Source organism: Aethalodelphis obliquidens, unplaced genomic scaffold, assembly GCF_003676395.1.
Source record: "Aethalodelphis obliquidens isolate GAN/ISIS:26980383/991018 unplaced genomic scaffold, ASM367639v1 scaffold27, whole genome shotgun sequence".
NCBI lineage: Eukaryota > Metazoa > Chordata > Mammalia > Artiodactyla > Delphinidae > Aethalodelphis > Aethalodelphis obliquidens.
Genome location: NW_020837971.1, coordinates 10905835 through 10932376, shown reverse-complemented (window position 1 = coordinate 10932376; position 26542 = coordinate 10905835). Strand labels below are relative to the sequence as shown.

Here is a 26542-nt window from a genome sequence, read left to right as displayed (position 1 = left end):
TTTTATTTCATCTGTGATGGAAAGAAGACCCAGATGTTTTTTGATGACAACGTAGTCCCCTAGAACAATCATCAGCTCCCTCATGATTTCTAAGCATTTACCTGCACATGGAAACAAAGGTGAGGAAAAGAATGTCAGTGCCAGACTCCTGGGTGAGCAGGAATTCAGTGTTTTGCCTTTTATGCATCCTCCTGTGATTATCGGTGGCCAGAGGAAATTTTGTAGCGAAGGCGTGCTTATTTGTTATTGCTTATAGAATACACAAAAAGTATGGATGAGAAAATGTGAAGGACGAGCTACTCTACACAGGGAACCATTTTTTCATTATTATTTTCAAGGAAGCTTATTAGTCAATGAGGATTTGAACCTCAGGGTCACACAGTCCTGGATTTGAGTCTAGACTCTAGTTCTTCCAACAATATGACTTTGAGCAACTTCTACTAAAACTCTTTAAGCCTCAGTTATTCTCATCTGTAAGATAAGGGTAATGACGCCGACCTCAGAGGGTTGTGTGAGGATTAGAGATAGTATTTGTAGAGTATTTAGCCCAATGTCTAGCATGTGTCAATACAAGGTAGATATTACTGCTCATGTTATGTATTCAGCTACTCTGATGTACAAGGATGAATACTTCCAGAATTTAGACTTCAGAATAAAACACAAACAGGCTGTTGTGGTGGTGACATCTGTGCAATTAAGAAAATGACTGCACCCACATAGAGCCTCACATCCCTTGGGGTAGGGCCATGGTCTACCCCTTTCTTAGAGAAGCCCTTGGTCACGTGGTCTTAAGAAATCAACTTGAGTTCACATTTTCTTCTTTTTTAGTGAGACAGCAACAGGAAAGTTGGGTAGATTTAACTATTCATGAGCCTGATCTTTTGAGGCGACATTGCTACTTTCTTTCCTTAAAACAGAAAGATGACTATCCCCTTCCCTTCCACAGGAGCTTAAAGCATCGTGGAAAGCTCTCAAGAGAAGAGCTAAAAAATGTTGAACGAAAACATCTTTTCTAGGGAGCTGGTTTTACTTGGATATTCGCAAAAAGGGATACGTGGATTGACATTCAGAACACTGGAAAATTCTAGCCTCAACTTTGTGTTAATTTTTTTTAAAGATTAAGAGGACAACGCTAATTTTGGTTATTCCAATATTTCATATGTTTAGTTGGAGCTATTACACACCTTACGTTCCCTAGCTGGGAAGGGTATAGAGAGGCTAAAAGTACCATCTAGAAGGAACGCTGACTAATTCAGAGGACAGACCTGCTAGGAATGGTAATGATGACAAGATTGTAAGACGGAAGCTCCCTGGGCATAATAGCTGACATTTCTTGATCTTTTCTCCTCGGTGTTATTTCTTTGTGTGCAGACAAGTCTTCTAGGTTGCGGGGAGAACAAGAGGAAAATCCTCCAGGCAGGCAGAGTGGTTAGTCTGTCGGATCATCTTCCATGCACACACCACTTCAAAGGCAGAACCAAGGGCAGGATGAGTTTGGGAAAGATTTTATTCTGACACTGTATCAGAGCACATGATGCTGTGTGATTCTGTGGCTGCTAATGCTTGATCTTATCCTGGTCTCCTCAGGCTTGCTTCTTTATTTGAAACTTTTCATTTCACAGTCTGCTCAAGCAAAAGTCATGTAATAGCCGTAAAACGTCCTTGTTGGTATTAGTAAATGACAGAGGCATTTTTCATGTTTCAATTGTGTAGTCTTAGCAATAGTGGAACAAAACTCATTCCTATTATAAAACAAGTTGCAAAACTTAATATGAAACCAATAAAAGCCAAAGTCTTCAGCAGTATGTTGACTTTGGACAGCCTGGGATTTTAATGTGCTACGGAATTTTCTTCTCTTGCCTTACGATTATGCTTATTTCTTCTTCTTCTTTTTTTTACTCATATAGACAAGCACTGATTTGGTACAACCGGTAGGTAAATATCCAGAAAATTCTGGATTTTTTCGGTACTTAATATGCATTGTATATGTGGTATATTATCTAGAATGAGCTCTTTTTTTTTTTCTCATGGCATTGTTAGTCACAGATTTAGCCGTAAACCATTTAATTTAAATACTTTCTAGCTTTGTGTAACTGGTGCTACCCTACTGAAGAGCTTTGTGTTTTTCATCAAATCTTACCATGATCTATTTCATCTTATGTGTTTTTTTTTTTCCTTTGCTTTTCTGCACACTCTAAAGACTGATTCTTCAAAAAGTCTTTCCCTGTGTAACCTGATCATGGAGGAACCTCCAGACAGTGGGTTGACCGAAGAAATTCAAAGATCTCAGATTGATTTAGGTGCAATTATTTGGGGCCCTGATGCTAGTACAGACAGTGTCAGCCAGGAAATTACCCAAGGTGGGTCGCAGGAAGACTCTGCATGTCTCTCCAAAGCAGAGCAGGAACTGGGATTTTCCACCGGGATACTTCCTGCTGCTGGCTGGCACACTGTAGCTGGACAGCGTGAGCATGGTCTGGGGGCAGCTGCTCCACGTGGAGAAGAACAAATGCCCCCAAATCCCATGCCTGGTGCTGCTTGTTTGGAGATGGCGCATCCTTGCGATCTACCTGACTCAGAGATACCAGCCGTGGAAACTGGTGGCCTGGTCAAAGAAAGTCAAGAAGATGTTAAAAAGTCAGAAGAAGAAGAAGGAAAACAGAAGATAGAAGATTCTGTCTGGGCAGGTGTGGAGACATATGAAAAGGTAGAGGCTGGAGCTCTTGGTGTCAAGGCCCTAGGAGGGACAGAGGAATTTGAAGAGAGAGGATGTACAGGAAACAGAGTAGTAGATCTTTTTAAGACAGTAGGAAAGCAAGACCAGGAGACCGTAAAAAGCAATGAAGAGGAAACTAAGAAAGATCTAAGTGCTGGGTATAAGGAAAGTGTAAAGACCAATGAAAAGTATCTTGAGAAAATTGACATATTTGAAAAAGACGTGGAAAGTGTAGACAGAGCAGATGAGTTGAGTGACAGAGACCAAGGGCTAGATGAAGGGATTCAAGTAGTAATAAATAATTGTGAAATTAGAGAGGGATCTGGAGCTAACCCTGCCAATCACACAGATATTTTGAATCCGCCTCTCCATACTGACTCTGTATCTAATCCTGAAGATGCCAGCACAGAGGAATGGTTCTTAGCTGGAAAAAACATAAAGAAAAATGTAATCGACCCTCCTAACCATGATAAAATGTATCACTCAGCACAGGGCAGTGCAGATGCTGAAGCGATGCAGTGTGAGGCTGTGTTACATGCGCCTGGAAGTAACAGAGATGGAAATCAGTCTGTTGTTTTATCGATAAAACATGAAGCAGCAGCTCAGTCTAGGACAGATCTTAATTATGCTCTGGGAACTAACGCAAACAGAAGAGATTGGTGTCTGTGTAAGGCTGAAGATTCATTAATAGAGGAACCTGAAAGTACAGTGACTGGGAACTGTAGCCATACCATTAACTTGCCAAAAATTGCAAAACCAGACTCTTGGGGGACAGATGCAGGTCAAATCTGGCAGCCAAGCTTGGATTCAGCAGTGAATAATACGGATATATTGGAGTTCTCTGGTATACCAGATGGCCAAGCAAGTGGATTTGCCAGTTGCTTTGATTCTATTAATCACTGGCCTATCAGAGATATGGGAGGCTTAGACAATTGCTGGGAACATGTAGACACAGTTGGGAGCAAGAAAGGGCTGGAGGTGGACTTACTAGCAGAGGTATGTGGGGAACAAGCCATTGCTAGCCATGGGGAACAGAGTCAAGAGATAGCTAGACCATTGGTTATGGGAACCTCCCAGAATGTTAGCACCGAGAGTTCCACTAGTCCCCAAGACAATGACACCAACAACTCAGATTTATCTGAAGATGAAATTGCTAACCAGAGATATGGATGGTTGTACCAAGAAATAGAGGCTGATAAAGAAGAGGTACTTACCCCAGCATGTAGTATAGACTAGCCAAAGACTTGTAGGTTCTGTTTTTCCTAATGTTTCTCACCGACTTCATCATCCATCACTATCTTCTCCAAGATCTGCTTCATCTCCTTGACAGACTGTCATGTACCTCTTGAAATCTGTGCAAACCAAACACAAAATAGGTTGACAAAACAAACAAACAAAAATCCCCCGGAACAACAACACAAAAAGCAGAATGATGATGTTGGAAACTAATGAGTGTCTACTTTACCATCCTATTTACTGTATTTATTCTTTCTACTTTCACTTTTATTGTTCAAGCACTAAATATATGTATAAAACAGACAGATTTACTGTTCCTAAAGTGGTTCCACCCCAGTAAAAACACATGAAATGTTTCTACCCAGGCCCATGGAAGCTATAAAATCTCATAATAGCTGTTCATCAAAATGATGTATTTAGAGAAATACTGGAAATGCTTCCAGATTCTATGGATGGCTAAAAAAACGAGCTATTTAACCACTCGTGGCTCTTGTCTGGAATCATGTTCTCATTATTGAGAAAGTGGGCTTTGGTTAGCCCTGAGCCACATACCAGCAATAATTGTAAAAATAATGTTGTTCTTTTTTTTGTCAGCCTATTTAAAATAATACAGTATGGCCTTTTCCATTTCCTAAGCATTTTCATGCACAGCAGCCTTTTGTATTATTTTAAAATTTGCAGTGGTTTTTACTTTCCCACTTGTCTAGTAGACATTTACCAATCCTACAAAAGTAATGAAAAAAATAACGTACTCTGATTCCCATTTCTGTTTAGGCTTCTGGAGGTCCATTTAATGGATTCACCCAGGTAAGAAATCAATTTGCTGGCAAAATCCATCTGTTGAGAATGATGCAAATCTGAAAAATATGGACCTCTGCTTGCTGGGATAGCATAATGTTTAAGTACGTCAGCATAAAATTTGAGCCCACATCTTGTGAATTCAGTAATGGAAACAGTAATAGGAGCAGTGTTGCAGCGTTGTTGTGAAGATTAAATGAAATGTGAACGTAGAGATTTAGCCCAGCAGCCTAGCACACACTAAGTGCTCCTTGACTCTAGTTAGCTCTTGTTAATATTATTAGGTCTACCATGGAATTCTGATGATGCCTCCACTAGAAATGAGAAGTTGTCTTTATCTGCGAGATCTCCTAGGTTCAGCTGTTGGAAAAGAGGAGATAGGATTGTTTTGAACTAATGAGATGGGTCTTTAGACAATATAAGAGATTTTTAGGAACCTCCTTCTAAATATTTATCTAAGAGTCATACTACGCGGAACCTTATTTCTTCAGTGGTTCTTCAGGAAGGAGCCACTGGAAGATCAGAAACCGTAGGTTGGCTCTGACCAATACGACGTGCCACACAGTGGACTGTCCCATTCACTGTATATGTCCCAACAGATGGACGGTGTAACCCATGTGAAAGGCAGGCCACGTGGCTGTCAAGTTCATGGAATAAGTTCTGAAAACCTCTTCAAGGGAGACTTCAAATATCTGCTTGTCTGTGATGAGTGCTCTTTCTCAGAATATTAGACATGAACAATTTTGAATTTTAACATTCAGAATTTCTCCATTTAAAAGTTTGACTACTTTCCCCCATGTTACCTATAAAAAGAGAAGACCCACTGACTCACACACCTACCCCCAAATACAGGTAACACACAAACGCACAGAGAGATGATAACATGTCTCTTCCATAGAAGAGAACTCCTTTGAAAGATCGGGTCATGAGAATTCATTTCTTATTTTTTAAGTTTGTATTTATCACTTATAAATGCACATAGTTTAAAGAGTAACAACATTTTATAAGGTTTTTTTTTTAATTTAAAAACTTCAGACCATCTTACATCCCCTGATTTCCTGCTTCTTAGAGGAAAATACTTTCACACCTTGTAGCAGATTCTCTGATTTCACCCCCATATGTGTGCATGACTTTCTTCTAATGCTCCTTCTTGATTTCCGAAGCATTAGCTATGGACTTATCTCTCTGGAAGATGAGGACTTAAAGCGCTTTCAACCTGCTGTGGCCACAGTTCACATCTCTTTCTGCTTCCTGTCCTTCCACTGATGTCATAGCCAGCCAGCCAATCATTGGTGGTATTATCACGATGCTATAGACGCTCTTAGTGCTCAAGTCATGAAGTTTACATTTCCTTTTATGCCAACGTTTTTTCTCCTTTGAGGAAATAATTGTAGGGTCTTGTTTGTTAGCATGTTGGTTTGTTTGCTTAGTTTTCTAGGTACTTATTACTAATTCAACCCCATACTCTGTGGTTATAGAAATCTCCTCTCGTTTTGTTTAAAACATTAAACATTCTTTAAGTTTCATCCTCCTGAAGGTTGAAGCTATCCTCTGGATGGCTCCAGCCTGACCTGGGGATTCCATGGCTACAACTTGCTGCTACGGCTATTGTCACAGGGTCTCCCATCACGTCTACTGTGGGGATTGCCTCACCTGTCTTCTGTCCATCCACTCTTTTCAGGACACAGATTGTCCTCATTTGGGGCTAAATTCCTCATTTGGGTAGAGCACATCCTCCAGTAGCTTGCTGAGAAAGGTGTGCGCAAGAAGCATGTATTTGTGACCTTCTCTGTTTGAAAATATTTGTGTTCCCATGTACATAATGGACTGTAAGTTTGGATATTATATTACAAGTTGTAAACTGTTTTCCTTTAGAATTTTGGAGCCATTGCTCCACCCGATTCTACCTCCTAGCCTTGCCACTGAGAAATTGTCATTTTGATTCTTGATCTTTTGTAAGAAACCCTCTCTCTCTCTCTCTCTCTCTCTCTCTCTCTCTCTGTGCTCCCTTATGTACCCCTCCCACCTTCTTTTTCTCTTTCTTTCTGAAAGTCTGTGTAATCTTTATACCCCAGTGATTCTAGGATTTTACAGTGATGTACTGTGGTCTGAGTCTATTTTCATACATTGTACTAGGCCCTTTTCATCTAAAGACTGTGTCTTTCAGTTTGGGGGACTTTTTCTTCCTGATGATTTCTTTTGCTTTCTTTTGTTTTCTCATTCTGTAACCCTTCTCTTTTTCATATGCTGGCTTCTTGAGCTTGTCTTCTAATTAATTCTTTTTCTTTGCTTTTCCCTTTTCTCTTTCTCTGCTTTCCAACTCTTCCAACAGATTTTTCACTTCTGTATATTTTTTTAATTTCCAAGAGCTCTTTTTGTTTACTGAATATTTGGTTTTTAATAACATCCTCTTCTTGTGTCATGAATACAGCATCTTCCATTATATTTCCAAGGGTATTAATAATAATAATTTTCAAAGGTCTTTTCCCCCCTGTAAAGTCTTTGTTTCTTCCACTCTTTTAAACCTATTCGGTCTCCCTTTAATATTTGAAACTTTTCTTAAATGTTTGTTAATCTTGGCTGTCTCCTCGTATTTAATGAGAGGGGGACACTGAAAAGCTGAGAGACTTGTACAAGTAGGTAGAGCTCATTGACTATGGGTATTGTTGTAGGATTCTGTTGTAGGATTATCTTTCCTGTTGAGGAATTCCTAGTGTCAGATTCTTTAGGCTTTTTTTTTTTTTCTTGAGCTGGTCATATTTCCCTGGGAAGACTCTTCTGGTCTCCTGTCTGGGTGTGTGCAGGGGTGCAGGGGTACAAGCCTGGCTGCCAGTGTAATGGGAGTTGAATGGGGAAGAAGTTGGGAGAGGAGGAGCCCATGTCTAAATATTTATTATGTAAATTTTCATTTAATCCTGCTGCTTTCCTAACATGCCTGTGTGTCCCCCAGTCCAGAGACCCTCTGTTTCAGCCTCTGAAAATAATCTCAAGTCGGGGGTGGAAAGGGTATTGCTTGGTTTTCAGGTAGATGAGAGTATCTCCAGGTCTAAGTACTTTTTAATAGACTTCCAACCAGTTCCTCTGTCTTTAGCAGCATCCTAATTTCCATTTCCTGTGGTCCCCATCTTTCTAATTCTTGATCCATTGGGATTTATGAGTAATAAATTGGCTTGCTTTTTGGCATTTCTTACATCAACTTAAGGTACAGATGTTTTTGGTTCCCCAGGTTACCTACTGTTCGTTCATTTGCTTTTCAGTTTCAGAATTTTGTTGACGTTGTTTTTGTTCCCATTCTTTTTACCCTTATGGGTTTATGCCTTTAATAATTAATTTTCTTATTGTTATTTAGTTTGGATTCTGGAGGTAATTGCCTGTGTTCAATCCACCATCTTTAACCAAATGTCACTGGCTCATCTTTTCTGTTGGGGAACCGTTGATGTTTAATTCTTTGGGGATTTCTTTGGTCAGATTACCCAGGAAAGATTCTTTCAGTCTCCTGTTTGGAGGGTATAAGTCTGGCTACCTGATGAAGATTCTCCTAGAGACCACTGTTCCCTGAGATTTCCTCCACCTTGATTTTTTTAGGATTCGTATCCTGAATGAATATATTGTATACAGTTTTTAAGTTATGGTTCATAATTAACTCATAGAAGTCACACTTCAGTGATATAGTAAGATTAAGGTTCCAACATTTTAAAACGTTTAAATTTGTAGCTTAGATCCATCAAATTCTAACTTGATGTTGATGTCCAGAGGAGAAGCTGCAGACCAAAGATGCCTCTGAAGACACTGCCCTTTACATAATGTCTCTCATCAGATCATTGAATTCTGCTAGCTCAGGTTTCTATGTAGAATAACTGCTGGCAAAAAATTATCTCTGCATGTTTTGCTTTTCTGATTTAAATAAAAAGAGACTAAAAGAACTTTATAATGTATTTATTGACACAATTCATGCGAGCTAATCTATATGATACCTTTGTTGTTGCTTTTTTGGCAAATTACCTGAAACCCTAATAATTTTGAATATTCTACTTTATTCCCAATTTTCAGCCGCAGGACACTACATTATTCACGATGCAGACAGACCAGGATATGATCTGTAACTTGGTAAGCTGATTTTGGTTTGTGTTTTGGGGATGTTGTTAGTTACCACCAAATGATCCAAGGTTGATCTTTGTAGGTTATTTAGAGCCTGAAATCCAGCGTGTGGTTTCTGTAGCCCCCTCTTTTCTAGAAAATGAGAAGGAGAGCTTCCGAAAAATCTCAGTGTGACTTTGAATGTGGCTGCTTCTGTTATAAAGGCACAGTGATCCCAGCAAAAATCAGTCTCTTAATTACGGGCTTCAGTGGAACACAGTCTATCCATCAAGGACATGGGTGTTTCTTTTTTTTTTTTTTTAATTAAAAAAATAAATTTATTTATTTATCTGGCTGCGTTGGGTCTTTGTTGCTGCGCGCGGGCTTTCTCTAGTTGCAGTGAGCGGGTGCTACTCTTCGTTGCGGTGCGCGGGCTTCTCATTGCGGTGGCTTCTCTTGTTGTGGAGCACGGGCTCTAGGCGTGCGGGCTCAGTAGTTGTGGCTCTCGGGCTCTAGAGCGCAGGCTCAGTAGTTGTGGCGCACGGGCTTAGTTGCTCCCCAGCATGTGGGATCTTCCCGGACCAGGGAACGAACCTGTACATGGGTGTTTCTGAGTGACTGTACCTTATGCTACGGGACTGACGATGAAATTGCCTCGAGAATTCATGCTTGAAAGTAGATCCTTGCTTTTCCTTAAACCGGAAGCTACCTCATTTCTCATGTCCTCCCTTCATTTTGTGAGTTGTAGAAGGAAGTAATGCACAGTAGAGGTAGGATTCCTACTTTGCTGTCAAACGAGATGAGAGAAAAGCTTAGCTGGGGAGTGAGGAGGCAGAAGGGTTACTCTGGGGGTTAGAGGAGATTCTTACAAACTCAGTTATCATGGGAAACGTTTTTAGCAGCAGCTTACTCGTCAAGTTGAATGAAGAGACCTTGAGTGACATCACTGAGAGCTTCCCAGTGCTACAGGGGGTTTGGGCTCTTTGAGGATTAGTTCGTGGTTATGTGTAGCACACTGGTTTTCCCGTGGGAATGGCATAGGATTATCCCAGCTTCTGGCTTTCGTTTTGGAAACTTAGAATTGGGTTTAAGGAGAAGGAATTTTTCCTTTCAGGTGATTTCACTTCTAAGTAAGGATTTCTGCTCCGGGAAGTTTGTCTTCAAGGCTAATTTGATATTTTTCAAAGGCAAGTGTTTCTCTAGCACCTTGTCTAGAGATGGTTGTATTTTTGCCTTTTGGGTAACCAGATAAAAAGGTGGAGACTGTGAGGCCTGAAAATAAAATTACAGTGTTTAAAATTCAGATTATATTGATGTTAATAATGGAGCCAGAGAGACCTCCATTTCATGGTCATTGGTGGTTTTCAGTCTGGGGTGCTGATGGAGTAAAGGTTATACTGGTGCTGGAGGATGAGATTTTTAATTATCAATTGAGAATGGGTTAAGAAAAATAGAGGGACCCTGGTATAAACGAAAAGGCAATGGGTCATCATTAAATTCACACCTATTACTGTTGCAAATTCCTGGCATAGAATCCAGTGGTTTTTAAGTTTCTCTGAACATCTCTCTACCCCCTACAGCTGGTTCTAGGAGCTTCCATTGCCTGCCCTCCCCTTCTCTTTTTATGTGTTCTCTGAAGCAGACTTCTTGTACCTTCTTTCCATTGGGGAACTTAGCTTCGTCATTCCCAGCATTGTAGATGCTGCTAGGGTTGCCCTGTGGGGAACTAGGAATCGCAGTGACCCTCTCCCACTGAGCTGTGATTATATGGGATCTTCCCGGGAGCAGGGCAGTGTCCCAACATGGGTTCATTGACTGGTCTGAGCAAGGTGGAGGCTGCAGGTGGTAGTCAACTGCACATCTCCCCAGTCTGCATCTTATGGCCCCACGGGACATTCCTTGTGTACAAGTTTAAACCTTTTTGAATCTGCAAACCCTGCCCTGGGCTCGGGGTTGCCTCCCTGGCCCTTTGAAGTTCTCAATAAATTAGCTCTCCCCAGTTTGGAGAAGCAGGATCATAAGGTAGTCGCTATATTGGAATGTGACTAGACCCTTAACTCCATTCTCCCAACCCATCTCTTCTTCCTCTGCATTGACCTTCTTTCTAGCTTATCACAGAGGATGCCGGAACATGTGCACCAAAGTTACACTACTCGTTTTGTTCTAAAACAATTCCATTTCTGAGTCTCAGAGTTAAACCATTGTGGCATCCTGCTGTCAGTAATAAATATAGAGTATACCTCTCCTCTGAATGTATAATGGTCTCTACTCCAGCAAACAATAGCAAGTCCTTACCAGCGCTCCCAGGTGTGTATGGCATGGTATCAACCCACTTGCAATGCTTGTCAAGGGAGGCTTCTTATAGAAAAAAAAGTGGTTGAAACAGGGCACAATTCCTATAGGACTACTCTGAGATCTTTCTACACGATGTTGTTCACAATTTACCTTTGTTTTTCTTTCTATCTTGACAAAACATTTTCAATTTTGCATTATCTTAGAAGAATTAGGAAAGTGGTTTCTATTTCCGGAGTTGAGTAGCTGATTTTATGTGCAAACATGCTGTCACGCTTCAGCCTTACTCATCATTCAGTGAGTTCCATTTGTCCCCCTAGAATTTAAGTTGTTAAGTGTGTAATGCTATATTGTAATATTCGGTGTGATATTATAAATAGAGAAAAATGTTGTGACTCGTAGGACATAACCCGTCTCTCCTCCCCTTCATACTTTGCTTTCATTGAGTCATTGTCTGACCTCAGCAAGGAGACGCCATTGGACTTATTCATGAAATCACCCTAGTTATTCTCGCCGTCTGTAAAACTTCAGAATTTCCTCGCACTTCCAAGAAACCCAGCCTCTGATGCAAATATGTTTTCATTTTAAGTTATCTCTGTGTTTGGTTTTCTGGGTTTTTTCTTAATGTGCACAGATATATTTATTTGATACACGTTTTGAAACTTCTCTTGACCCCTCATCCTCCATTGCAGACTCAGCTCGCCGGGGGACAGCCATCAGCCTATGGGTTTCTTGCTCTTCGTCAAATTACCCTTCCTATCCTTGTTGTGTAGGTCATCTGATACCATTCTCTCATAGCAAATCACCTCGACTTCCAAAGTGGTTAGATCATACTCTGAGAGCTTACAGTAGCTCTTTGCTGCAAGGAAAACTCAGTCCATTATGAAGATAATTCCTTTTGAACAATACAAGTGAAATCTTTCCCCATAAAGGACTCCTGAGAGTAGATGAGAGTGAATTTTATCTCACTCTTTCTTAAAAATTGTGTCTGATCACCCCTTAAAGCTTATAAAAGCCCATAAAAATATCAAACCTCTGTACATTTATCTCCCTAAGTGTCCTTTCATTTTATGAAGCCCTTTCAAGAGAAGGGTGGTATGACCTTGGTATGCGTCACAGTGGAGGTTTTGGTGGAGGGCACAAGACAAATATTTTGCGTATTTATCCAACAGCAGGCTATCGTTATTTTCTATAATCTCAGCATAACTTCTCCATCACTTCCCCACGCAGCTTGCCATGTGCACCAGCTTCAGTGGACACATGGGAGAGCTAGAGATGGCTTTTGATTGCGTATGGCGAATGTCTGATGGAAGTTACTGATTCCTCCAAAGGAAGTATTTATTGGAGACTCCATACTCCTCTAGGAAAACGCTTTTAAACTTTCTTATGGTTTAAATGCCCTAATAGAAAATGATCTTAAAGTGCCCTACAGTGGCCATCCATTTAGTGAAATAGTCATGCTAAGTAGTGTGTTTACATTCATCTATAAATCAAAAGAGAGGAAACAATTTCAGTAGCCGTGGTAACTTGCATCGGCTGTGCTGTTTTTCATAGCCTGTTGTTATTTAATCATGCTAATTTTAAAACTCAAAAAATCTGGAGGTAAGAGATGCCAGAGGCTTGATTCAGCATATAATTGGAATCAGGAGGGTGTCTGTGTGTAGGGGTCACAGTGGGAAGAAAAGACCTCACTCTTATCCACACAAGTAGAAGAGTCTAATTGGTACCACAGAGAATACTGCCTGTGGTTCCCTAAATAATTAGTTTATTATATGAAAAAAAAAACACAAAAAACTGATGGCTAAGGATTTTGTTGGAGGGAAAAGTGGAATAAGGGAACGAACAAAATGTAAGGCAGCCAAGTATCTATGACTGTGGTGTCTCCTTGCCAGGTGGTTGGATCTACTCCCAGCTGGGGCAGTTGCGCAGTAACTTCATAGTGACCTTTTCATGCACCTTAATGCGTTTTGATCTGAGTATGGGGATGGCCCCTCATTTTTTTGGTTGCATTGCATATCAACAGAGGGGGGAGGTTCCAGAATTGTGTTTCCGTGAGCTCTTCCCTACTCCTTCCAATTTCCAAAGGTGGGAGCTCCTAGGATCTCTCCTCTCTCTGCTCAGTAGTGGAAAGTACCGTTTCAGGATGTCTTATAGATGACCTAAGGAAGTGAATACTCAGAATGTTGAAAGTAAGTAAAATGAGTAGCCAAAATGGTAAGTCTTTTTGCCCAACTTCAAGGGATATAACAGTGCTTGGTGATGGTAATGTGAAGCTTAATGAGAGTTTATTCCTAGACTTTTCAGTTGTGTAAAGACCCATCATGCCTAATGTGCAGGTTTTTTCCAGCACAGATTTAATGAAGCTAATTGCCTGTAGGATGACGAAGACAATCGTAATTGTCCAGTATTCCGTCATGTTATCTATTCACTTGTTGAATCTTTTTCCTCTAATCCTCAAACCATCAAAGGCTGAACCCGAACAGCCTCCGCCCACAGAGCCGAAAGCAGAGGAGCCCCCAGCTGCTGTACCACCTGCTGCCGGGCTGGACCTTGGACTTGACACCCAGGCTGAGGAGCCAGTGGAGGGGGCAGAGGTGAGCGCCACCTCCCTTCCACCCTCCCCCCCCACCTCCCCTGCCATTAGCTGTGCTCATCTCATCATCCCATTTCTCCCTTCTCATTCATGCTTCACTTGGACCAAATCACCTGCGTATCTGTCATGGCTCCCCAGGTTCAAATGGCCTTTACTCCTTTGACAGGGAAACTGCATATTGTTTTTTTTTTAAGGAAGATATCCAGAGACGTGCTCTTGTAGCCACAGGCTTGCTTCTCAAAAAAGGGTGCCTTGATTCTTTCTGATAACTCTCCCATTCATGGTCAATAGGTTGTAATAACTCACAGATAACCAGACTTGTTAATGCTCCGCCCCACCTGTGATGGCTGGAGATGGGCCTTCCATTAGGGACTAACCTGCAGATGATAGACAGAAGGGTAATCACCTTGTTGGTTGTGTCTACACATTGATTTCTTACAATATTAGTTTTGTAGGTTGGTGAAGGCCCCAGGAGGGACTGAAATCCGATATTAGAAATCCTTGAATCTATAAAGACTTCTGTGGGAACAACTATTTGCTCAAAGTCAAGTCTGGTGCTGGCTGTTATAGCACAAGAGAGCTTGAGGATGTATTTTGTGCAAGAGTGGAGACTCATTTGTCTGCCTGGAACCCTTCTCTAACCTGCTCCTTTCAGCCACACACCACACCACATCGAAAACTGGGATGGGCTCTATATGCACCCTATTGAATTGGATAAGTTAACACATGTGAAAGTGTAGAATGATACCAAGGAAAATTTACCAGGGAAGTGTACCAAAGTTTCCCAGGGAGAGTGAACAATAGTTTACTTATGAAATGCAGTTAAAATATCTCCCAAGAATTTCAATCAGGGTACCCTACAGCCTTCCCAGAATCTGTACAAAGAGAGAGACCAGGCTTCCCTGGTGGCGCAGTAGTTGAGAGTCTGCCTGCCGATGCAGGGGACGCGGGTTCGTGCCCCGGTCCAGGAAGATCCCACATGCTGCGGAGCGGCTGGGCCCGTGAGCCATGGCCGCTGAGCCTGCGCGTCCGGAGCCTGTGCTCCGTAACGGGAGAGGCCACAACAGTGAGAGGCCAGCGTAACGCAAAAAAAAAAAAAAAAGAAGAAGTAGACCAATCTCCCTATTCCCAAAATAACATTGCCTAGGTGAGATAACTAGAGAAATAAAAGCTATATTTTTGCTGTCAGTGCCCTAGGTTGTTTTACTGGGAAAAGGGTAGGTCATCTGTCAAATGTATTATTTATTAACAGAGTAGAAAAAATAAATAATAGGGCAAGATAGTGATGCAAAATACAAATTAAGAATTACTCAAGAAAAATGATCGTATTTTCCATGTAAAGGTACACAGTTGGACCAAGTTTTGTAAGGAAAACAAGACTGTGTTCTGCTAGACTGAGTCCCTCCTAAAAAGGCTGTTTGCACAGATTGTAGACTGGGAAGTGCTGAGGTGCTGTGCTCCAGTGTCCGGGATTTTTCTTCTTAACTCTCATTCCCAGATTCGCAGGTGATCTTAGTAACTCAGTGCAGACGGAGCATTTTCATTTGGTGTCAGATCTCTCCGCTCAGCTTAGGATGATTTAAATAACAAAGGAAGGGAAAGAGACAATTGAATATTCGAATGCTGTTACAATTAAGAAGAAAATTGATTTTAAAAAGAATATGGACCATGCCAGGGAGTTAGAAAGATATTGATTAGGTTCAGATATTGATTTAGAAATGGCTTCGGTTCTGAAAGGTTGTCATCAAATTTCTGTTTCGAAGAGCAGCACAGACTCCATCTTTACCAGTGCTTTTTTTAAAATTAATTTTTATTGGAGTAGAGTTGATTTACAATGTGTGTGTGTGTTACTTTCTGCTGTACAGCAAAGTGAATCAGTTACACATACACATGTATCCACTCTTCTTTAGATTCTGTTCCCATATAGGTCATTACAGAGTATTGAGTAGAGTTACCTATGCTATATAGCAGTTATCTATTTTATATATAGTAGTGTATACCAGTGTTTTTAAACCCAGTTGATTCAGTGCCCCACACTATTCAGCGTAAGGCTTAATGACATCAACGCCCACGGTTTTGAGCAAAGGTATTCTGGGTTTGACAGTAGGCTGGAGATGTGAAATAGACAAGCTCATGTGTTAAATACAGGCTCGAACATTGATCCTCTAATGGCCGTGACCACATAACCTCTCATACCCATCCTTACTTCAACAAACTTATATAAGTAGGTTTTGTTTTCTCAAAGTCTAAGTTCATTGGTTTTCCAATGAAGAATCTGAGTAGCTACCCATTATCAAGTACCTACTACATATATGTCGTACCTACTACGTATATAAAGATTTATAAAAGAATTACAATCTTTTAAATCAAGGGTGGTGTTAAAAATATTTAGCAAACTGTATGGTATAAGCATCAACCATTACTAGAACGGGCTTCCCTCATGTTGGGTAAGGAGATGTTTGGAAGCATTCTTTTTTTAAAAAAAATATTTATTCATTTGGCTGCGTCGGGTCTTAGTTGTGGCACGCGGGATCTTTGTTGCGGCACGCGGGCTTTTCTCTAGCTGTGGTGCGTGGGCTCCAGAGCACACGGGCTCAGTAGTTGCCCCGCCGCATGTGGGATCTTAGGTCACTGACCAGGGATCAAACCCGCTTCCCCTGCATTGGAAGGCAGATTCTTAACCACTGGACTACCAGGGAGGTCCCTGGAAGAATTCTTCATTCTGAAAATGCTTGTCTCCTAAAGCTTATGTGAACTTTAGAGAATAGAAAATTTAGATTCCTTGTGAAATGCAAGGCAGTTTGGAGAATCTTATGAAGGATTCAGGCACCTGCTGAGATGCAGAGATGATTAAGAACAGCAGGTCCTGAGCTGACCATGTGAGTCATCCCCTCTGAGAAGAAAAAGTTCAAGCAGTTGATTTCTCCACCCTCAAATGGACTAAAAAATAATAGTAAGAGAAGGCAGTTTCCAGCAGTTTGATTTGCCTAATACTCATCCGACGTGGCTACTTTTCATGTTTTAAAATGGACACACTTGGATAAAGTCAGTTCTCCCCCCAAGTCCACCCTTCTACTTAAGAAAATAATCTCTGATAAAATGTGTTTTTGTTCTCTTAATGTAGGTTTATAGCTTCTTTTTTCTGGTCATAATTGAGATAATATTAGGGTTATTTACTCTAAAGAAATCTCTCTTCTGTTGCTAGATGTGTGATATTTAGTTGTAAAGAGATGGAAATCCACACCGTGTCCCGAGCATTAATTAGAAGGTTGGCTGTGGCTGTCATCGGTCACGATGGGGTTGATGTGACCTTTTGAGGTCATCATTTTTGCTGCCGAAATGTCACCACACGGTTATTATTTCCAGTCTTGACAGAATGCATTTCGTATGAGGTGAAATTTGTGGTGTTTTGTTAAAAAAAAAAAAAAAGAGGCAAATGTAATTTCGAAAACAGGAAATTTGAGCAGCAGTTCACAAAGAAACCTCAGGCTCCCAAGAAAAGTTTAATTATTACATTTTTGTTTGTTGTCTCATTCCCCACCTAGCTTATATTGTTTTTAGTTTTTCCCTACAACACCAAATTTTACCAGTATATCTGCAGGATACGTTTTAAAAACCAACACTTGCTACCTCTTCTTCAGACGTTTCCATGTTATATAAGTACTGAAATTTTTCTTTAGAAAAAAAATCAATATTTGTTTAGAAATATATCAGAGAATTAGGTCAAAACCAGATAAAGATGATTTTTACCTACATTTATTTTATTTTCTTGCAGAGAATCCCTTCTAACTTTCTCTAAATTTCTGTCTGCTCCTATATTTTGCTCCAATGATGTGAAGTGGACCAATGTCTTTTTTCCCCATTATTTTTAAAGAAATAATGCAGTGTAATAAAATTTAGGGTTAACATTGTTTCCAAAACAAATAAATGGGGAAAAGATCGAGGTAGATATTTTTAGAATTTTAGAATTTTTAGAATAATTTTAGAATCCTGGAAGGTGAAACACTGACCCATTATTTGAGGAACTACTTTTGTGTTTCGTTTTTCGAACATTTCACCAAACTTAAGTTGACTTGTCAGGGCCAATTTAAACCAACAACTATAGATAGATTGATGATAGATAGATAGATACATAGATACATAGATGATAGCTGATAGGTAAACAGATAGATGATGATGATAGATAGACAAATGATAGATAGTTAACTGATAGGTAAACAGATATAGATAGATTAGATAGATAGATGTTAGATAAACAGATAGATGATGATAGATAGGTAGACAGATGATAGATAACTGATAGGTAAACAGATATAGATAGATAGATAGATAGATAGATGATAGATAATAGGTAAACAGATAGATGATTTATAGATGATAGATAGGTAGATAGATACGTAAACAGATACATGATACATAGATACATAGATAGAGATATACACTATGATCTGTGAACTTCATCTTTCCAGGAATATTTCTATCTGTGTTTGTAGAATGCATGTACTAGTTTCCTCCTTCATTCAGCTCGTAGATGTAGCTGAGTCCTCGCTAGATGTCTGGCTCTGTTCTGGGTCTGGGGGATACGATGATGCAGGCAGTAGATACGCCTCCTGCCGTCCTGGTTCACACAGACTGGTGCTGGGTGAGGCGTACATTACACAGTAGTCCAGGCATCCTTCTGTGATGGGCCTGTGTGTGGGCAATAGCATTGAGTTTTCTCCTTGTGCAGAGTGAACATGGGAGCTCAGGCTTCCAGTGTGCCTCTAGATGTGAGCTCGGATCTGTCAGAGGAAGACCTGAGGAACAGAGGAAGCCAGTAATTTCTCGTCTGCCCTTCAATATCACAGAATTATGTCCACACACAAAGTGCTCACTCTGAAGCATGCTTCAAACTATAATGTATATAATTATATATGGATATGGATATATATGGCGATAGATAGATAGACAGACAGATATGCATGTCTTGGAGATAGATGTACCTTTTTTACCTTTCTCAGAAAAAAATCACAGGAATGGTTATTGTCTCTGTGTTTGACTGTATTCCTATCAGCAGCTAATTACATTCTCAGTGCCCTGCAGGCCAAACAAATAGCTGTTTCTTTTGTGTTCCATGGCACCCAGCACAGAACTGGGTGAATAATACATGCCCAGTAAATTCTGAGTCATTGATTTGTTGACTGATGGACACTGTCATCTACTGATCCTGAAAGAGACTACAGCCAAAGCTGTTAAAATACCGATATTATGTGGTCATTTTCTCTCTTTCAGTTTCCATTCAGATAATTGAATTTTTATACTTAGGAAAAGGAAGCTGCTTATTGTGATCAAAAACAGGACCACCTTCCTCCTTATGCTGCACAGTGGCCTTGTGACATCTGAGCCCCAGTTGCCATAAATGTAAAATGGGATTAATGATAATTACCTTCAAAGTTTCTGGCAAGGACTTGGAAATAATCCAGGTCACTAGTTTAGCACCTGACACGTAGATGTTCCTCCAACAGTGAGAGTTGGATAATATCATTATTGTCATCATCTTCACGATAAGTGGTTTCCTCCAAGATAAGCAGATGTAGGTGAAAGCTGTACTCTGGGAAGGAGCTGGCCACAGATGTGAAAGATAACAGCACCCCTTTCCCTTTTGTTGCACGTTGATATTAAGGGACTTGATCTGATTTAGGTCCCCATCAGCACAAATTTCCTCTTGGTTCCTAAAGAAGCTGCATCCCATCAAAATTCTTTGCCTTTTCTGAGAAGACTTCTTCTCTTCTAGGGACCTTCATATTGGGTCCATTGATGGGAATATTCCAACCTTCACTTCCAGGAAGCTGTGGGCGTTCAGAGGCATGCAGCCTCCTTCAGGGGGGTGATAGAAGGAGCACACAGGCAGGTGAGCTCCAGAGATGTATTCAGAGTTGACCCAAGTGGCCGGGCCGAGACCTTTCTTTCTCTCTACCACTGCAGCACATCACGGGGAAGAGATGGAGTTAGCCAGGGCTAAGATGAAGGTAGGTGGTGGAAACTCCCCACGCCTCACACCTCACAGAGCAGGTTGACCTGGGGTTGTCAGTTTCTATCTCTGGAAAATGGGGCCGTGGTTGTTTCCATATATGGTTGATATTAAGTATTCATTAACCACCTGCCAGCTGTTAGGCAGCACACGCAAACATCTTCCCTGCTTTCTGGGGTCTCATATTCCAAAGCCCCTTCTTGCACAGAGCCATGTGATGATTGTGGAATGTTATTATTTCTTCAGTGTTCTAATTACATGTGAACATGATCGTGAGGTTTCAGATTGTTCTTCCACTTTCGAGCAGCCATTTGTCGATGATGGGTGCCTAGTGATTTTTTAAGTGTTACTTTCGGCATGTGCTTTTTTTTCTTATTGAGGTGCAATTCACATAACATGAAATTAATCGGTTTAAAGTGAAAAATTCGGTGGCTTTTGTACATTCCTAATGTGCAACCACCACCTCTATCTCGTTCCGAAACACTTTCATCTCCCCAGGTTAAAACCCCATACCCATGGTCCCCCCCCCCTCCCCAGCCCCTGGGAACTGCCAATCTGCTTTCTGTCTCTATGGATTTATCTACCTTGGAGATTTCATATACATAGAACCATACAATACGTGACCTTTTGTGTCCGGCTTGGTGTATACTTTTTGGCACATGCTAAATCTAGTGCTTGAACTTGCTGTTTTTAACATGGCTTTGGTTCTAATCAACTTCCGGATAAAAACTCCCTTATTCTCTCTCAGTATTTACTGAGCTCAATGCATAAGCCCACGTTGATACCTTTCCTGGCCATCAGCCCAGTTGGGTAAGACCAGACCCAACTGGGCTAATGGCCAGGAATGCTAAAAAGACAACTCTTTATAAAACCCACCCCCACCCTCCATCAATCCTAGTCTTACCCCAAACAGGATTTTGACTGGCAGAGCCTTGCAGATGTGTCTACGGGCTCAGGTCTCTCACTCTGTGGGTCCCAGTATCAAGGTTTATTTGGTCCATGGATAATATGGAACTGAACATTCAGACCAGTGTGTCTTATAGTTCTGCACCAGTTCTTACCCTTTCTTGTTCTGTTCATCCTCTCAACACCTCCAGGGTAGAAGGTCCTTTCCATGGACCTCTCCTCATTAGTGGACATGAGCTGAAACCGTAAGCGTGATCAGGAAAAAGTGCTTGATTTTGGATCAGAGATCCCTTCCTTTTCTCTTGCAAATTGAGTCTCAATGTTGCCAATATTGAGTCTCAACCAACCCAGGGGCTGCCTTAGAGAATTACTGTGTTTGGCCTGCAGTGAAAGGCAGTATGACTGAAACACCAAGAGTTAAGGCGCAGGCAACAGGACCATATTGTATGCTAATATTTGACATACATTATCTCACAGCAATCCTGTGAAGGAGGCATTTTTTTTTTTTTTTTTTGTGGTACACGGGCCTCTCACTGTTGTGGCCTCTCCCGTTACGGAGCACAGGCTCCGGACGCGCAGGCTCAGCGGCCATGGCTCACGGGCCCAGCCGCTCCGCGGCATGTGGGATCTTCCCGGACCGGGGCACGAACCCGTGTCCCCTGCATCAGCAGGTGGACTCTCAACCACTGCACCACCGGGGAAGCCCCGTGAAGGAAGCATTCTTTAGGTATCATTACCGCATTTTGCAGATTAAGGAAACAGACACAGAGAGTTTATGTGGTTTAAACCAAGATCACACACCCAGAAAGTGATGACATGAAATGCAAATCCTGACATTTTTAATCCATAGGTATTCATCTCATAACTACTCCAGATGCTGTATTTTTCAAAAGAGCAGGTTTTTATAAAAGTACATTTACAGACCAGTCTAAAGCCAACAGGGTCACAACTGGGCTCAAATCCCTCCACGCTGACACCAGGACTTTCTCCAACCAATGCTTCGACTTGGTGCGTATTCCTGATGTGGAGCTGAAGGGTCAAAAAGAAATAGAAATGCTTGTAGAGCCCAACCTTGAGTTTCGCAGAGACAATGGGTATCCTAATCCTCCACTTTGGCTGCAAAGCAAGGGTCTAAGGGGGTGTATTGGAAAGATCCCTGAATCAAGAGCCTGGAGACTCTTAGCTCCATGGCTCACCAGTGAGGCGGCCTTGGGAAATCATTTTCCCGTTCTCTACCAGTTTTCTCATCTCTCCTTTACAAGTTGTGTTTGATACACACTATGTCCTCTTTGTACTCTCAGCAGTCTACAACTTACTACATTAAACAGTTAAGGATTTCCGAATCCTTTGTAATGAGAGAGCCCTTGAATCATGTCTTATTCTCCAGCTTCTATTTGCTAGACAAATGGGACGACAGATCAGCATGGAGTGTTTTACTTACCAAGTCCAGGGACTAGTCAAAGGCTGTCATATCAGAGGGTAGGCAGTTGGGTCTTCCACATGTGACAGTCAGCTGCTTACCTTTCCTCAAGATTCAGGCCTCCGACGGCCATCTGGCTGAGTCACAGGTTGCCCAAGGACATGCCTGTGGTTCTTGGCAGGGTCAGGGTTGGGAGTTTTGCCAACAGAGCATGATGACATTTAGGTGATTTGCAGATCTCCGTTTTTTGGTTTAGTCTCTGGGTGTGTCTGGCAGCCCTGCCTCTGCCTTCTGCTAACCCCAGCCTGAGCCTACTCACTAGAAGGCAGTTTGAGTAGTGGCAGCAAATGCTCAAAGATACCATAACCAGGCAGGGTGAAATGTTTATTGTGGGGTAAAGGCATTTGCTAAAGAGCCTCTCTAACAAGTTCTTTGCAACCCCCATTGAAGCTGTGTTTTGTGGCTACTTCTGAAACTAATACTTGCTCACGTCCCAATCTCTGAGAGTGTACAACGCACAATATTTACCTTTGCTTATAAAGATAAATCCACCTTTCCTGTGCATTTCTCCCATACACTTTGCAAATGAATCTCTAATTAAAACTTTAAGAATTTAATGTGTATGGTTATTAGATATTCTGCTATGACCTTAAAGGCCAAATTAACCCCAAATTCCTTAACTTTGGCATTTCAGCAGGAGATCTTAATTTTTAAGGAAAGTGTGGAGCTAAATTGGACAGATGTTGCCATGGCAACCCTGCTGCCAGCAGCTGAGTTGCCCTGGGACCAGGCTGCTTAAGGCTTACGATGGGACTGCAGGCAATACGAGGAGAGTAGATTGAAAAAGATGATTGAGCTGAAGGTCAGGGGGAGAAAACCCCACTAAATTCCTTTATTAGAAAAGAAACGTATAGATTATCAAATGAAGTTTGTAATACCAGGAGCAACCTGTGAAGGGAACAGTATTGGAGGCACGGTGTTCCATGGGAGAGCTCACAGTACAGTCTTGCTGAAGGGGAATTGTGACCTGCCATGTTTTAAGTGTAGTTTGTGAGAGAAGGAGTACCGTCCACCAGACTGTGTCTTAGTGTAGGAACCTTCTCTTCTCTAGCTGCCTCTTAAGATTTTCTTTAAAATGGATCCTGAAGAGAATCCTGTGTTTTCATACAAATGCTTGGATCTTTGGACAAGTCAAGAGCTCATGTTGGATCCAGAACAAGGGCTGGGCAGGAAAAGGCCAGGATGGCCTGGAGCCAGGATTCACACTGTGAGATTCATCTCCCTTCATTACTTCCCAGAGGGACTCAGGGGTCACTCCAGCTCCAATGCTTGTTAGTGGGAGAGTCAGAACCAAAACCCAGGTCGCCAGCTCCATCTCTAGGATTACTGCCACTCCACCTTATTTCCTCCCTTGTAAAATGAGAACTCTGGGTTCGATGAGGCCTCCGGTCCTTCCAGCTGTGGAATCATATCAATCTCTAACTTGGGGACATAGCTAGGACTGCCCAAGTGCCCAGTTTCTAAGAGTTTTCAGTTGTAACTCTGCAGTGCACTGGATAACACCAGGAGATGGATTCATCTTCTTTTCCACTTTCCCATTCTGTACATATCTTTCTAAACAATGGAATTTACAGGACTACTGACAAAAATAATGGGGAGAAATTCTATTCAACCAATCTCTTCTTGATAGCTTTCGATTATATAATTTGTATCAAGTAAGAGGGATTTTACAACATGTTTGCTTAGGTGCCCAGAGACATCATGTCTACAAATAAAAATTTTATTTATAATCTACTATTCTCAACTTTAAAAAAATCTCAGCTTAAAAATTTTATTTATAATCTACAAATCTCAAAAAAAAATTTATTTATAATCTACAAATCCAAGAGTGTGAGTGAATGCATTGGCTGTGAGAACATGCTTGAATTCTTCAGCAAACACTGCTCGCTTGGGAGTTGTCAGTAGGACGTGGCAGGTCTGTGGAGGTGCCGGGTCTCAGGATCGCTGTGGAACTCTGATTTAGAGGTGCGTTGCTTTCTTGGTTGCCGTTTGGTGTGAAAAAACACAGAATTTAGAGTTAGACTGTTCCAATCCTGGTTTACGGACCGGGCAAGTCCCTAAGTATGAGTTGACTTGTGTAGAAAGCGGGACTATATCTAATAGGGCTGTTGGATGAATAACATGCAATAAGTGTAAAACACCTGGGATAGCACCTGGAAAATTGTAGCGCCACAGTAAAGGTCAGTTTCCCCGACAGGCTACAGAATGTGCATATATTGAAACTGTCAAGCACAAACCTGTCTGTGGATCAGAATTATTACTCTCCATGTTTGGGATAAATTGGAAAGCCTAGAATTCAGTGATCTTTTAGCCAAGTGCCTCCTGCCAAGAGCAAATGTCAGGAAGATGGCTACTCTCTGACGCAAGGGTAACCAAATTAAAAATACGTATTTCTTACATTCTTTACTTATCATTTGTGTCATTTACCCCAGGAATATTTTAATGAAAATCAAATGCATCCGGTGAGCACATAACTGAAGATTGTAAGACTGAAACAGAAAAAAAATAAATCACAAAATTTTACTAGATTCACTGTTATCAGTGTATTTTTTCATGTTAATGCTCCTTACGCTTAAATATACAAAGTGAGTCAAAGCATGAATAGTACTCAAAGTATTAGCCAAGCTCTGGAGAATTTTCCACAAACCAAGGCATGAACAAATCCCAAAAGCACGGTAACTGAGCCTGGCATAGAAAAATATGTGTCATCCATCCCACCCCAGATAGAAGACGCTGGTACCCAGCCCACCATGAGTGCGGGCACATCTCTCTGAAGCATCCAGGCCACCTGGGACCTACTGTCACTCTCACACCAACACATCCTTTGACACATGCATTTGGGGGATTTAAGACAGATAGCTGTGAAATGCTTACAATGTAATGCAGAGTGCAAAAGGCAGTGCTACCTTGACTACATACATGAATTCCCCGGACTTCATTAAGATGCAGATTCCAATTCAGTAGGTTTGGGGTGGGGCCTGAGACCCTGCATTTCTGACAAGCTCCTAGGTGATGCCTCTGCTACTAGCTGGGACCAAGGGTGCAACCGTAGATAGATAATCCCAGTTAAGTTCAAGCACGTGTGTCCATAGCAAAAAGATGTGTGGGAGAAAACACATCAAAATGTTAACGTTGGTCATAAAATGATGAGTACTTTGTTTTCTTTTTTACGCTCCCATGTTTTCCAAATTTTCTCTAATGACCACCATTTAATAAAAATACTAAAATTTTAAAAAAACTATATTGTATTAACACACATACACACAAACTAGAAACCAGCTAGTGTTCAATTATAGGAGAACTGTTAAATAAATTGTTAAATAGAGAAAACAAAGTGTTATATATCCACTAATATAATTTTTCCAAGAAACACAATCCATGTGTTCTAAAATAAACAAAGTCCCTATATGCACAGAAAATGAATAAAAATATATCAAAATGGTACCATAAGTTATTTACTTTATTATTTTGAAAACCATGGTATCTATTATTTTTTTATGCAGAAAAATACCTATTTTCAGATGGCCTACCCTATAGGAATTTCATACTAGGGCATCTCTTCACTTTTCCTCATCCACGTCAGTTACACAGTTGGCAAGCTGCTTTTCAGGCATTGTTCAGAGCTAATATTGCCAAGAAAACAAACCATGAATGAATAAAGTAAATCAATAAATTACACAAAGCCTGCAGATTACAAATTCTCCTGCAGCCACTCACAGCTCTTATCTGGGGTCTCAGCCCTTGTTGACCTGCTTCTAGGGCACCATCGCCCAGAGGGACCGGTTAGTTTCTGTCACCCACTGTGCTCCCCTGCTGTGCAGGATAGGGGGGCCATTGTTGCATTGCATTCATTTCATTCCGCTTGCAGGAAATCTCGCTAAGGCACGTAGGTGTTTGAAAAGACTCTGCCATGCATGCCTTGACCATATTGCTTTCCACCAAGGGGATTGTTGAGGCAGAAGATTAAAAGGCAGTAAGAGCTATACACTGTGATAAAGTGAGGACCGCTCACCTTCTCAAAGAAGGTCCCCTGCAGATTCCTGTGATTTCTGTGTGATTAATGTGCAAATTGGCAATAGGGTGCATGTGATTCACGGACCTTGTGGATACGGTAAACAACCTGAGGGTAGGGAGAACTGTTTTTAGTCTTTTTTTGCATCAGATAATTTCCCACCATAAATCTATTTGGCGAACAGATAGTACAGTTTTGGAAGAAGATAATAGTGTTTCTCTTAAAATGTGTAGTGAAGAGAAAAATTTAGTAACGTTGAATATCAAAGGCTTGAAATACTTTCAGTAGTTTCAATACTCTGGTCTCCCTTTAAAAAAAAAAACAAAAAATACAGTCATTAGTCATTGTGGTTGCAGGTGTCTAGAGTCTAGGAAAGACTAAATTTAGAGTCTAAGTCTACATTAGCTAACAGATTGGAATGC

At 41.1% G+C, this 26542-nt stretch overlaps 2 protein-coding genes across 2 annotated transcripts in view; both read left to right on the top strand.

Annotated features, from left to right (window-relative positions):
- The window catches only part of LOC113629489 (amphiphysin), a 187102-nt gene that overhangs the window by 148661 nt on the left and 11899 nt on the right, over positions 1-26542 (top strand). Inside the window, exons 14-17 of the mRNA XM_027123961.1 lie at positions 1908-1931; positions 4727-4759; positions 8801-8857; positions 13588-13713. Of these exons, the coding sequence (XP_026979762.1) occupies positions 1908-1931; positions 4727-4759; positions 8801-8857; positions 13588-13713 (240 nt within the window). The remainder of the gene's footprint in view (positions 1-1907; positions 1932-4726; positions 4760-8800; positions 8858-13587; positions 13714-26542) is intronic.
- Positions 25-4753, top strand: LOC113629486 (uncharacterized). The gene has a single exon (XM_027123949.1). It carries the CDS (start codon positions 2159-2161, stop codon positions 3950-3952), a length of 1794 nt encoding a protein of 597 aa, XP_026979750.1. The 5' UTR covers positions 25-2158; the 3' UTR covers positions 3953-4753.